Source organism: Saccostrea cucullata, unplaced genomic scaffold, assembly GCF_032062105.1.
Source record: "Saccostrea cucullata isolate Sc308-1 unplaced genomic scaffold, CSIRO_AGI_Scuc_v1 ctg12592, whole genome shotgun sequence".
Lineage (NCBI taxonomy): Eukaryota > Metazoa > Mollusca > Bivalvia > Ostreida > Ostreidae > Saccostrea > Saccostrea cuccullata.
This window is the reverse complement of record NW_026922084.1, coordinates 2015-15133: the sequence shown is the minus strand read 5'-3', so window position 1 is coordinate 15133 and position 13119 is coordinate 2015. Positions and strand designations below refer to the sequence as shown.

At 33.1% G+C, this 13119-nt stretch overlaps 2 protein-coding genes across 2 annotated transcripts; one reads left to right on the top strand and one right to left on the bottom strand.

Moving 5' to 3' along the window:
* Positions 1–1603: 1603 nt before the first annotated feature.
* On the bottom strand, positions 1604–9405 carry LOC134261165 (allograft inflammatory factor 1-like). Its single transcript, XM_062743617.1, has 7 exons — positions 9359–9405; positions 6889–6996; positions 5654–5715; positions 5446–5512; positions 3463–3504; positions 3189–3351; positions 1604–1964 (listed from the first exon to the last, which is right to left on the bottom strand). The coding sequence occupies exons 2-7, from the start codon at positions 6914–6916 to the stop codon at positions 1880–1882; spliced, it is 447 nt and encodes a 148-aa protein (XP_062599601.1). The 5' UTR covers positions 6917–6996; positions 9359–9405; the 3' UTR covers positions 1604–1879.
* A 1205-nt stretch (positions 9406–10610) lies between these two features.
* LOC134261164 (vacuolar protein sorting-associated protein VTA1 homolog) lies at positions 10611–12191 on the top strand (the record flags this gene model as incomplete). Its single annotated transcript, XM_062743616.1, has 3 exons — positions 10611–10829; positions 11783–11877; positions 12108–12191. Coding segments are annotated over exons 1-3 (279 nt in total), but the record flags the coding sequence as incomplete, so codon positions are not given.
* Positions 12192–13119: the final 928 nt, after the last annotated feature.

Genomic DNA, 13119 nt, shown 5'->3' with positions numbered 1-13119 from the left:
CATTTCTAATTTTTTTCTCTGTTATAACTCTTTGAAAGTTGTTGGATTTTATTTTTTGATAATTCTGCTGGAATGTAAATTAGGCAGGTCGATAGGTCAGGAGCTAAGGAGGCCTAATACGCATGCAAATCTCGTGCGCATCTGTCTCTGTGTCTGACGCTAAGGAGGCCAAATATGCATGTAAATCTCGTGTGGCTGCCTGTGTTTGACGTCAGTGGGCGAGGACTATTGAAATTAGCATGGAAGTCCTCGTGTGATTTAAGTCTATGTCTACATTTTTAAAGTCTAAATCTACAATTTTATTTCACAATGAAATGGAAATATAAGGAATCACTGTCTAGTTTTGAGAGTATGCCAGGGACATCAACAATAGTGGGAAACATTGGATAATTTTAGCATAACGGGCTTCGCCCGTTATGCAAATTATCCCATGTTTCCCACTATTGTTGATGCCCTGGCATACTCTCAAAACTAGACAGTGATTCCTTAATTTTATGTAAGGGAAGATAAAACTCGGAAATCATCCTTGAAAAACCAATTAAACGATTATAGTGAAACAGCGCAAACAAGGACCATTGAAAAGGTGAGATCAGGTGAAAATGAGGATCCAGCAAGTATACGCTGTTGACTGTTCACCACGCCGTAATTCTGTTGCCTCCATCTTATAATGCGATATATACATGTATGAAGATACAACATTAAAAAATGACCTAACATTTTGAAAATCATTGATCAATGTACGGTCTAGCAAAACATAGAATTTTCCTGTAAAACTAATATATTGGCCACAAATTTGTTAAATGTTAACCTCAACTACATTAATGATAATGTTGTTTTATTAAACTATTTGTTAATAACCAGCATCAGCTTTTAAACATTCTACTATATTGAACATGATCTTGCCTATCGATTCAGTTAGGAGAAACACCTCATATGCAGATGATAATGGCATATTTTTAATATGGCTCTTTCTTCATACAATGTTGTATAAAAAAAACATGCAACAACTTTAATAATAGACAGTAACATAAATCTAAATCCTATGGTACGATATTTTTCAAATAAATGAAAAACATTTGTGGAGGTATCAGCATATAAACTTAAATATGCAAACTATATGTTCATAATTTTTACAACACAATATATTACAGTACAAGTTTTATTTTAATTGTAACACTTTATTTCATTAAATTCTGCGTTAAGCGGACAAATTCAGTAAGTTCTAAAACAATAATTTAAATTGTATCTAATATTGGTTTTCAAGTTAAATAAGAAATATCTAATCACTATTTTAATAATAAACAGCTCCTTTAAGGAAAGTAATTTCTGTTTTGTCAGGAAATTTAAAAATATGTGAAAACTTGGCATATTACTAGATATCTAATAATCAATAAAATTGAAAGACTTAATTAAACATTCGTTTCACGGTCTGCTCTGTCACAATTTAACACATGTAGATAAAACTGTTTATAGAAATGTAAAATAAAACCCAGGCGATTAATATGTACAGTAACTACAAATATTACCAAAAATGTACAGCTCTTTTGCACACAGTAACTGTTGACAAAATTATAGCGACTTTGAATTGACCATGATAAAAAAAGTCAAAACCAAAATTTATTATTTCTCATACTACTATTTTACAAACATCATAAACATTGTACTTTAAATTATTTTGTGAACTCGAGGAATTTGTTAAAACGTCCAATACAAATATGACAAGAATCAGTCCTCACTAAAATGAACAGGATTTCCTTGAAACTTTCATTCATTGTTTGTCATTTTCCATCATGCATGCACAGAACAGACAGATACCTCTCTATAGAGCTAACATTTATAAAATAATTGACAATGTACAGTTTCTATTTCACATATTTCCTCAGGGCAGACTGTCTAGGGAGCGTTTCGGTGGAACTCCTGTTTTTGTCTCCTCCGCGCGGCCGATATTTTCAAAAAATAAAATTCTGTAGGAAAGAAAAGATGATTAATCAACTACATAACCTACTATTCTTTAATTGTTGTGTGTAATTTAAAAAAATAGGTTTTATAGAAAAATATTTCATCTGCCATTCTACAGGATTGATATCTGCCTTTATCAGATTGTACTTTGAATAAACACAACATTGTCGCAATAGGCCTTTTTGGTTGGTTCTTATTAGATTAAGCAAATTTACCTTCAATTTGAATATACACAAGTATCGATGTGTTTTTAAAGAATCACTTCTTTCTTGGAGTAATAAAACGCAATGTTATGATGAATCCTTGCAAGGTTAGTTTACCTAAATGTCCTTTTGAGAAGAATGTCAACATCACTAAATTTCTGATATCTAAAGTGCGTGTCTTTCTTTTTACTGTAGATTCCATATTTTTTGCGAGTACTTATTATTGGGAATGGACTCTTCAACAATAAGTAATTATTTCACAAATGGACGACTGATCAAGAGATTTTACATATAGATATCAGCACCATAAAAAAATAAAAGCGAGTAATTTTATTTCGCGAACGGCGCTTCTCGCGAAATTACTCAGTAATTCCAGGCGTATATATAGGAATCTACAGTACTCTCAAGGGAGACTTCATGAGACGTTTTGTGTATTATAGCTTGATGATGATGTCTTAATATAGTTAGTTTGGGTTTTAGGAAAAAAATGGATAAGGATAGTTGTTAATTGTGAAGAGGTCAGAGGATGAAAGTTTGTTGATCTGAAGTTACATATGTTAATTATTTTAGAATAGATATTTCACGTACAGTTGGGCTGATGAAGGGAATTTATAGTTTAAGTTCAAGGATGACTACTGTGCAAGTAATTACTTTGGTGATAAAGAATCTTTATAGTAAATAAGTAAATTGATGGAGGCTGTTAGCACCTAAATTACTATATAATGTAAGTTAGACAGAAAGAAGCATTAGTTGTAATAAATTTTTCAGGACGGTACTTAAAATGTTGACCCGGTTTTAAAGAGCTATTTTTAAAGTGGTAATTTGAGAATGGTAATTTTGATACAGTTAAACAGATAAGAAAGCTTATGTTGCACTGAAAGGATATAATTAACTTTACATTGGTTAAACTGATAAGAAGGGTTCATTATACAGTATTGTCAATTTTAGAAGTAAATTTTAACTTTTCACAAGATAAACTACAATGGACTTGTTAGATAAATTGATTATTTGTAGATAATTACGTACAGTTTTAAGATCGTGCTTTTGCCGCCTAGCATCATGAGGACAAACTCGCGATAGTTGATAGTCTCTGACCCTGTAGTATCTACTTCTTTGATCATTTTCTGGATCTCTAGATGTGTCTTGGCTTGTCCAAGCTTCTCCATCATACGCTTCATAGCCATCATACCTTAGGCATTACAATTTTCAAAATAAGTAATGGTCTAATGGTGTAATGAAATTACAGATGAATTTGTATTTTGAATTTTTCTTTGCGTCCACATATTATATAAAACATTACCAATTTCGAGGTTTTGATCCAAATCGAACTCCAAAAATTTTTCTGAAAGAAAAGTAAAGATGAATAGTTATTTTCTCGAAAGAATGGTAAAGTTGGTTCTATACTGCTGCTTGAATGACTTGGACCATCTTCCTTTTAGGAATAACTGTCTTATCTTTCGATTTCATGATGTGATCAATCGATAGGCTTGCGTGATAATTTGCATAAACGCCAAAGGCGTTTATGCATAAAATTATCACGCAAGCCAATTGATTGATCATCGTCATGAAATTGAAAAAAAAAATCTGACAGGTATTCCTTATATTTACATGCTTTGATTTCGCCAATCTGCTTCTGTCTAGCTGTATTTCCCACCCTGCACGTGGTTTTTTTGGCACCACGCCAATACATTTAAAGTACATTTACAATTTGTAATTTTATCTCGGACGAAGACATTGGAAATGTAAATATTAGAATAAACACTTATCTCTCAGCATAAAACGGGTATCACTTTAACTCTCCACTGGAGTATCTTCTTATCCTTACCCTTAAACTGCTCTCTATCCTTTACCTGTACTAACTTACTTTGATTCTTACCCAACACCTTATCTTATACTGTGTAAACACTTACCCTAATACCGTAACTTCTTCTTTCCCAAATAATGCTCACTTTTCCCCTCTATGCTATGCTAACTTCCTACTTTAATACTGTGTTAACTTCCTACCTTTATATATGTACTGTGTTAACTTACCTTTATCTTGTGTTAACTTCCTACCTTTATTTTGTGTTAACTTCCTGCCTTTATCTTGTATTAACTTCCTACCTTTATACTGTGTTAACTTCCTACCTTTATACTGTGTTTATTCCTACCTTTATACTGTGTTAACTTCCTACCTTTATACTGTGTTAACTTCCTACCTTTATACTATGTTAACTTCCTACCTTTAGACTGTGTTAACTTCCTACCTTTATACTATGTTAACTTCCTACCTTTAGACTGTGTTAACTTCCTAGCTTTATACTGTGTTAACTTCCTACCTTTATACTGTGTTAACTTCCTACCTTTATACTATGTTAACTTCCTACCTCTATACTGTGTTAACTTCCTACCTTTATACTATGTTAACTTCCTACCTTTATAAAGGTGTTAACTTCCTACCTTTTTCTTGTGTTAACTTCCTACCTTTATATTGTGTTAACTTCCTACCTTTATACTGTGTTAACTTCCTACCTTTATACTGTGTTAACCTCCTACCTTTATACTGTGTTAACTTCCTACCTTTATACTATGTTAACTTCCTACCTCTATACTGTGTTAACTTCCTACCTTTATACTATGTTAACTTCCTACCTTTATAAAGGTGTTAACTTCCTACCTTTTTCTTGTGTTAACTTCCTACTTTTATATTGTGTTAACTTCCTACCTTTATACTGTGTTAACTTCCTACCTTTATACTGTGTTAACCTCCTACTTCTATATTGTGTTAAATTCCTACCTTTATACTGTGTTAACTTCCTACCTTTATACTGTGTTAACTTCCTACTTCTATATTGTGTTAACTTCCTACCTTTATACTGTGTTAACATCCTACCTTTATACTATGTTAACTTCCTACATTTATTTTGTGTTAACTTCCTACCTTTATACTGTGTTAACTTCCTACTTCTATACTGTGTTAACTTCCTACCTTTATACTGTGTTAACTTCCTACCTTTATACTGTGTAAACTTTCTACCTTTATCTTGTGTTAACTTCCTACCTTTATATTGTGTTAACTTCCTACCTTTATACTGTGTTAACTTCCTACCTTTATACTGTGTTAACTTCCTACCTTTATACTGTGTTAACTTCCTACCTTTATCTTGTGTTAACTTCCTACCTTTATACTGCGTTAACTCCCTACCTTTATACTGTGTTAACTTCCTACCTTTATACTGTGTTAACTTCCTACCTTTATATATGTACTGTGTTAACTTACCTTTATCTTGTGTTAACTTCCTACCTTTATATTGTGTTAACTTCTCCGCCAAATCTTCAACCTCTGAATAATCCTTGTCATTCAGAAAGTCCTGATGAAATGGTTATAAAAAAAAACTTGTTATATTTCAAACCAAGATAAATTTTATTTCAATGGGAAAATTATGTTTTAGTATACTGTAACTTAAAAAAACAAAGGGGTTAACAATGTAAAACGAAGAACAAAGACTTACCTCATTAATGTCGGATAGTTTCTTGCTTAACATCTCCATACGTTCACCATAGGCTTTCCCGCCTCAAAAAATATTTTTAAATAATATATTAGTAAAAACATATTTGGCACAACAAATTTAGGGGGGATATAAAGGGGATTCGAGTTTGTTAAAATGAACGGTCAGGACTTCTTTCAAGGGAAGATAACTTAGAATAACTAAACTTTGACTTATTATATTCCAAGGACTGTTAGGTTAGAAAAGTTTGAACTTATGTTATAAACATCTTTAATGGATATGGAAGATTTAAGTATGTTCAAATCATTGAACTCCGGGGGTAGGTTAATTGGTTCCATAAATGAAGATCATTTTTACAAAAGAAAAGGGAGGAACTTTGTACAATCTTCTCAAGAAAAGATTAATCATATTTGATAAAGGGGCATTTTCAATTGTAAAAAATTAAATCTTGACATAAAGGGGAAAGATAGGCTATAACAGGAGATCAAAGTTATTATATATGAATATTTATGAGGAAGAAGATTGATCATTTTTTTCTGTAAAGATCAACGATCCCATTTTAATTATTGGCATACTATTATTTATTTTAAGAATTAAAAATCCCAATTTTATTTTCCATTTCCGATACTTCCTTGCACTTCTTAGTACACGCAGCTTAAATCATATCAACTTTCCGTTTAGGTAAAAAGAGTGGCTTTTTATTTAGAAAATTTTTTATTTAACATTGAAAAATATAAATCCAGAAAAGCTTTGTATAACAAAGGGAATAATTATATATGTCTTAAAACTTCTGGTATTTACAATTTTTGAAGAATTAAAAAAAAAAATCTAAGGAAAGTTTATTCGTGTATTTGAGCATTTGAAAATTTGAGTCATCTTTCTGTTGATTAAAACAGAGGCGCTGTTACAGTCCTAGCGCTTACCCAGACAATATGCGATGCATGTACATTTTACAAAAAAAGATTCAAGAAAAAAGCTATTCATAACGAAAACTCTAATTTCCGCTGCTCTAAAAATACAAACTCTCTTTGTGCATTAAAAAAAGCAAAACTTGAACCTTGTATCTGAGTACTAGTATTTGAAGTGCTCGGAGGTTTTGATTATTGAAATTTCTATTAATATCACAACTTAACCCAATTCCTTTACAATTTAATAAACCTTTGAACTTCCATCGACCTGAGGTTTTTTTTTTTTTTTAACAAAGTAAAGATTTTTTTCTAAAATAATATGTCCCTTACCCTGGTAATCTGGCTTTTTGGTCGCCATTTTTATCTCGTGTTGTCAATCTGTTTCTAAAGTTGTCAGAGCTGCAGAAACAAGCTCACAACTTCCCTGTCCAACGCTCACTTCCGCACAAACACAAAATACATGAAATATAATTTTACACTATCACATGTCGAGATTTGTTTTTTTTTATCACCAGACAATCGTCAAGTACTAAAGAATTACGAACGGGAAATCGTTCATAAGTGCCCACAAGTTAGTTTTCAAGAGAAATCTCATTTTGTAATATTATGTAAGACTATTGTACTACTGTAACACGGAAGTATTGAATTGTGAATTTTTCATGAACAATTTATCAGATAGGACAATTTTCCTTCTATTTCTGTGTTAAAGTGGGAAAACATTCACCAATATCTGCCATGTCAGCGCTGTAGCACTTCGCGACAGTTATGGCCTGACAAACTTAAATCTAATATATTGTGGGGAAACATTGCTGCATTTACAGGAACAACACGCTGTCACGCTAACACAAGTCCGCGCAAACACGCCGCCGCGCTAAAAGACGCTTTCAAGCAAACACGTCGTGTGAGTTGTCTGTTAGCGAGACAACTTGTGTTAGCCTGACAACGTGTCGTGTGTTGGCGAGACAACTTGTGTTAGCCTGACAACGTGTCGTGTGTTGGCGAGACAACTTGTGTTAGCCTGACAACGTGTCGTGTGTTGGCGAGACAACTTGTGTTAGCCTGACAACGTGTCGTGTGTTAGCGAGACAACTTGTGTTAGCCTGACAACGTGTCGTGTGTTGGCGAGACAACTTGTGTTAGCCTGACAACGTGTCGTGTGTTGGCGAGACAACTTGTGTTAGCCTGACAACGTGTCGTGTGTTGGCGAGACAACTTGTGTTAGCCTGACAACGTGTCGTGTGTTAGCGAGACAACTTGTGTTAGCCTGACAACGTGTCGTGTGTTAGCGAGACAACTTGTGTTAGCCTGACAACGTGTCGTGTGTTAGCGATACAACTTGTGTGGTAGCGAAACAACTTGTGCTAGCCTGACAATGTGTTGTGTGTTAGCCTGAGAAGGTTAGCGAAACAAGTTGTGTTAACCTGAAAACGTGTTGTGTGTTAGCGCGAAGGCGTGCTGTGTGTAAGCGCAACTATGGGGCGCCGTTTTGGTATTTACTGCCAAAAAGTGATATCATCTATTCGAATAAGTGATATCACTTGTTTGATTTGAATTGGTGATATCACCCATTCGAAAAGGTGATATCACTTATACGAATAGGTGATATCACTAATTGGAATAGGTGATATCACCTATTCCTTGAATAGGAGATATCACTTATTCGAATAGGTGATATCACATTTTCAAATTAATTATGAAATAACAACAGCTCCCAAGACCATAGGTCTCTAAATCTTATTTACTTTCACTTTCGTTCTATAGCTCATCATTCTAGGAGACAATAGATTACAGTTTTGCATTTAATTTTAATCAACCCATATAGAAATTGTAATTTGTTTTGCTCACAAATTAATTCATTTCACTTATCTATCATGTAAACTTTGAAGAAAAATTGAAAAAACGCATGAAAACCGGGTAGTCCAAATTTTCTCGGTTCCAGTGGTAATCTACAGCTGTATATAGTCTAGGGAGCATTCATTATTTATTGTTGTAAGAAATTCAAATAGGTGATATCACCAATGCGAATTGGTGATATCACCTATTCAAATTGGTGATATCACCTATTCATTTCCAATAGGTGATATCACCTTTTCGAATAGGTGATATCAACTATTGAAAATAAATAGGTGATATCACCAATTCGAATAGGTGATATCACCCATTCGAATATGTGAAATCACCTTTTCAAATAGGTGATATCACTTTTTGCCAGTAAATACCAAAACGTCTCATACGCAACGACGTATATTTTTCTGAACGCAGTTTTGATGAGCTTTAGCAAATGGCCTACATGTACCATCTGGACACCATAAATTACAGAGGCGATACGTGCACCATTTAGCGCAATTTTTAAAAATCTATTTTGGTAGAAATAAAAAAAACCGATTTTTAACGAAGATTAGCAATGTTATTGAACCTCGTAATGCATGAAAAGAAAGAAAAAGAGATATAATTTTCGCATTGCATATGACATTTTGTAAATCAGTAAGAATTTACAATTGATGAAGTATGCCTCATGCAAGATCTAGACCTTCCCTTAATCCTTTCGATTCGTTCCCGACCTTAATTTTTCCTGTCGGTGATGGGAATATCTGTATCTATATTGTTTTTTTAAAAGTTAATGGAGCCAAAACGAAAAGGTCTTGATTGGTCACTATATATTTTTTTAAAGAAATGCAGTTGCTTATAAATATATATTTTTCTCCGAAACATTGATCAAAATTTTAGATAATGACACCGAAATGCACCTGCTTAGTAGATAAACAGTGCTTATATAAAGTTTTTTTTAAAGTAGGCATACCTCTATTTGTGCTTAATCCACGATCTTATGTTACAGTGTTAGAATTATGCATACGAATAAGCCTTATATAGAGCAGAGAAACAGTATATATTTGAATCCCTGCAGTCATACGCATTAATTTTACGTACAAACTGGGTCAAAACTACACACAGCACACATGCCAGACTGCAGAAATAATGATCATTAAAAATATACAAGTTCTTTACATGTACTTGTTGTTCGTCAAGCAAAAAATAAAATCTTTTCTTCTTATTATAAAGCTTGACGTTCACCATTCGGTATATATTCCCCTTTTACCCAACCCGTCAAGAAGTCTAACTCAGTGTTCTGTGAATATTTGTTCAAAAATACATAGTTTGAATTAATGTAGAATACATTTAAGCAGTTGGATTAGAATTAAAGATTATAGCTTGATGTTTTTTTAGGCCCCATTCGACAATTTTTCACTCATATAAAGACGTCACTATAATATACATGTCCATTGAGGGCTTCAAACCTTTACTCGGTACTCAGGACAATGAGCAATCCCTACCGTGACTAGAGATCTCGGTTTTTATGGTCTTATCCGAAGGAATTGCAACTTTCACTTCAAAGTGTAGAGCGCCTGGTGAAGGTCGTAGGTCAGTCGCGACTGAGATTCTTTTTTCAAACCGAGCCAAGATACTGACAAATAAGTTGATGTGGCAATGATTTCATCAACCCAGTTTGTCAGAAAAATCTCACGGTGGTTATGTTTAGTCTTTAAGAGGTTCTTTAACTTCTCATAGACCATAAACTGAGAACAGACTTAAGTCAAAATTTCAAATTACTATAACTTTTGGAATAATTTTGTAATTGAAACAAATTTTTCATCATATATTTGAATTTAAATATTACACAACATTACAAAATTTTCATCATAAATTTGAATTTAAATATTACACAGCATCGCAACGATTTTTGATTTTAAAAAAAATATTTTGTTTATGTACAAAATAATAAGTCTACAGCTCTGCTCAACCCCACGTGCTTCAAAATAAATTAAATCATAGTGGTCCGGCTTATCTTTTTTCATTTATTTAAGATTAACATGGAGGCCCTATAAACAATTTGTATATGACAAAATTATTATTTTTATCCATATGGATAATTATATTTATTTAAGACAGGTAATCGCTTTCTTTTGAATCTTGAACACACTCTATCCTCGTGGAACGAATGATAACTCTGCAAGGAAGATTTGAACAAAGCCAAGGAGTTGTCCCCCTAAATTAGAACTCTTTTGGTTCAGGAGTTACGAAAGGTGTTGTTTATATTTCGAAAGAAAAGAGTGTCACTGTCACACTGACTGTCAGTCACCACTGAATCAGAGTTTGGTAAAAGCCACCAAAAATGTCGTTGGATCTACTCCCTGCAAAGTTAAAACCTATCGGGCATTACATAAAGACAGCGATCGAACATGACAAGCGGGATCCGGTGGTTGCGTATTACTGTATGTGAATTTACAAAGTTACCTTCTCAAATGTCAAAACTGAAACTTAGTGAAGGTCTACATGATTACCATGCAATTATGAATGACATAATCACAATTACTGAGTTCTAGTAATATATCTGAAAAGTCTAAAATGATATTTGTAATTTCATGTAAAGGATAATAGATGAACTAAGTTATGTCATAGGAAAATAGAAAGTTTGCTTCCTCAATCACTTCTACTAGTGACAGTAGTACATCTTTTGTGAAACGTTGCATTGATTATGATCAAAAGATATTATACTATTAATCATCTAAAATTATCACATTTAAACAATATTATTTCAACTTTTTTTCCAACATTTAATAAATGTTGGGTTTGCTATTGTATATATCATGTACATGTATATACTAGATGTCGTACAAGACACAAAAGATAAACAGAGAAATACATGTGTATAAAAGGGATGGAGAAATTTATGGCAGGCTGAACCAGGAATTGGACCTGGAATCCTGCATCACTTATCAGATGTACCACTGACAGAGTCCCTGTCATGCCAATAGCCTCCCACCTTAAAATAATGTTAAACTTAATGTATGGCTGGATCAAGCATTTAATAATTTCTGTGGAGATTCAGCTGGCTAGATATTTGGCCTGATGTCATCAGCAGTGTGAGAAGTAGTATTTAATTATCTTGACAGGTTTCATGCTGTGTATAGCTCATCTAAACACCTTCCTGAAGGACAAGAGAAAAAAATTCTGCCTACAATGATTTTTCTAAATCAAGCCAGTTCTTTGTCAATTTTCTTGAAAAAAAAAAAATTAGAAACAATTTTTCTTTAAATCCATAAATTTCACGGAGAAGATGTGTTGATGACAAAAAAATGATGAATATAATTCAAAAACTGAAAAGAAACATGATCTGTTTTTTTGACATTCTTTTTAAAAAAACATTTTCGTTTGTTTTCTGCAGGTCGGTTTTATGCAGTGAAGAAAGGAATAGAAATTGACAGCTCTTCTCCAGAATGTAAAAGCTACTTACTGGGGTTGATGGATTACTTGGAGAAGGTAAGTGTTCTACACTTATACTGACTGTTACTATGAAGTAATGTATTGAACAATATTTATTACAATGGTTTTCACACATAAATGAATAGAATTCAAACAATAATTGTTCATTAATCATGTTGAAAAAATTAATCAAATCTAAAAGGAAAAGATATGTGTGCTTTATGTAATTTTTTTTTAAATGAAATATACTATTTGATTAATAAATGAATATCTTGTATTTCTTGCAGCAAAAACAGGCTGCCCCAGAGGATTCACCAATCAAAAACGAGGTCGTAGGTCAAGCACATGTGGAGAACTATGCTCTGCATCCTGTACGTCTACAATGAGGACAGAGCAGGACGACATAACAAGTAGGAATTTAAAACAATTGAATTAAATACATACTTCTGTATCATCTATAGGAGTTATCAATACGCAAGTTTCGAGATTATCTCCCTTGGTGCGCTCTTTCGTTGAGGAGGGGAGTTTCGTTGCCGCGTAAAACAAACAGGTGGGACAGATATTTGTTATTGTGTATGTTGGATACATTGCATCATCGATATACCGGTGTATCATAACTACACGATTGTCAGGATGCACTCTGCAGCTTGAGAATAACCAAATTAAAGTAAAGGCATCATTTTTAAATCAAAAATATCGAAACAAAAAAGAAAATACCAGTTGATATGAGAATTTTCTGACGAAGGAAGAGATATGGACCTCTTATAAATACGATACACATGCATCTGGTCATTGCACGTCGGGAATCTAAATTACATATTGATTCTTTTCCTTATTTTAACTTAAAAAACACTTACTTTTTAGAAAATGTTCGTACAATCAAGAAAATCTGTTACTTTATATAAAGACTATGACGTTTCTTTCGTTTTCAAGTACCCGAAAGAATGAATCCTCTAAACACTGCAATTTCGCCCCTTCTTACATGCAGAATTTTACCCTTTTAAATAAGAAAATTGTTGTATCTTAAAGCTAGAGTCTTCAGTATAGTCTGTATGGATACTAATAAAGAATTGTTTAGGAAAGAGACTTTCAGTATATACATGATATCGATTAAATAAAGTCGCATATTTCACTGTAAAACTTCGCCATTACGGCTATGTAGGTCACTGAGAACAAGTATTTGAGTGAGAAGGCGGGGCGTCTATCAAGCGTGCGATTTGTATGAATACATTAGAGTGTGTTCAAATTGTACTTAGTTTTATGATGAAGTGACACCTAAAACCTCTTATTTAGTGCTAG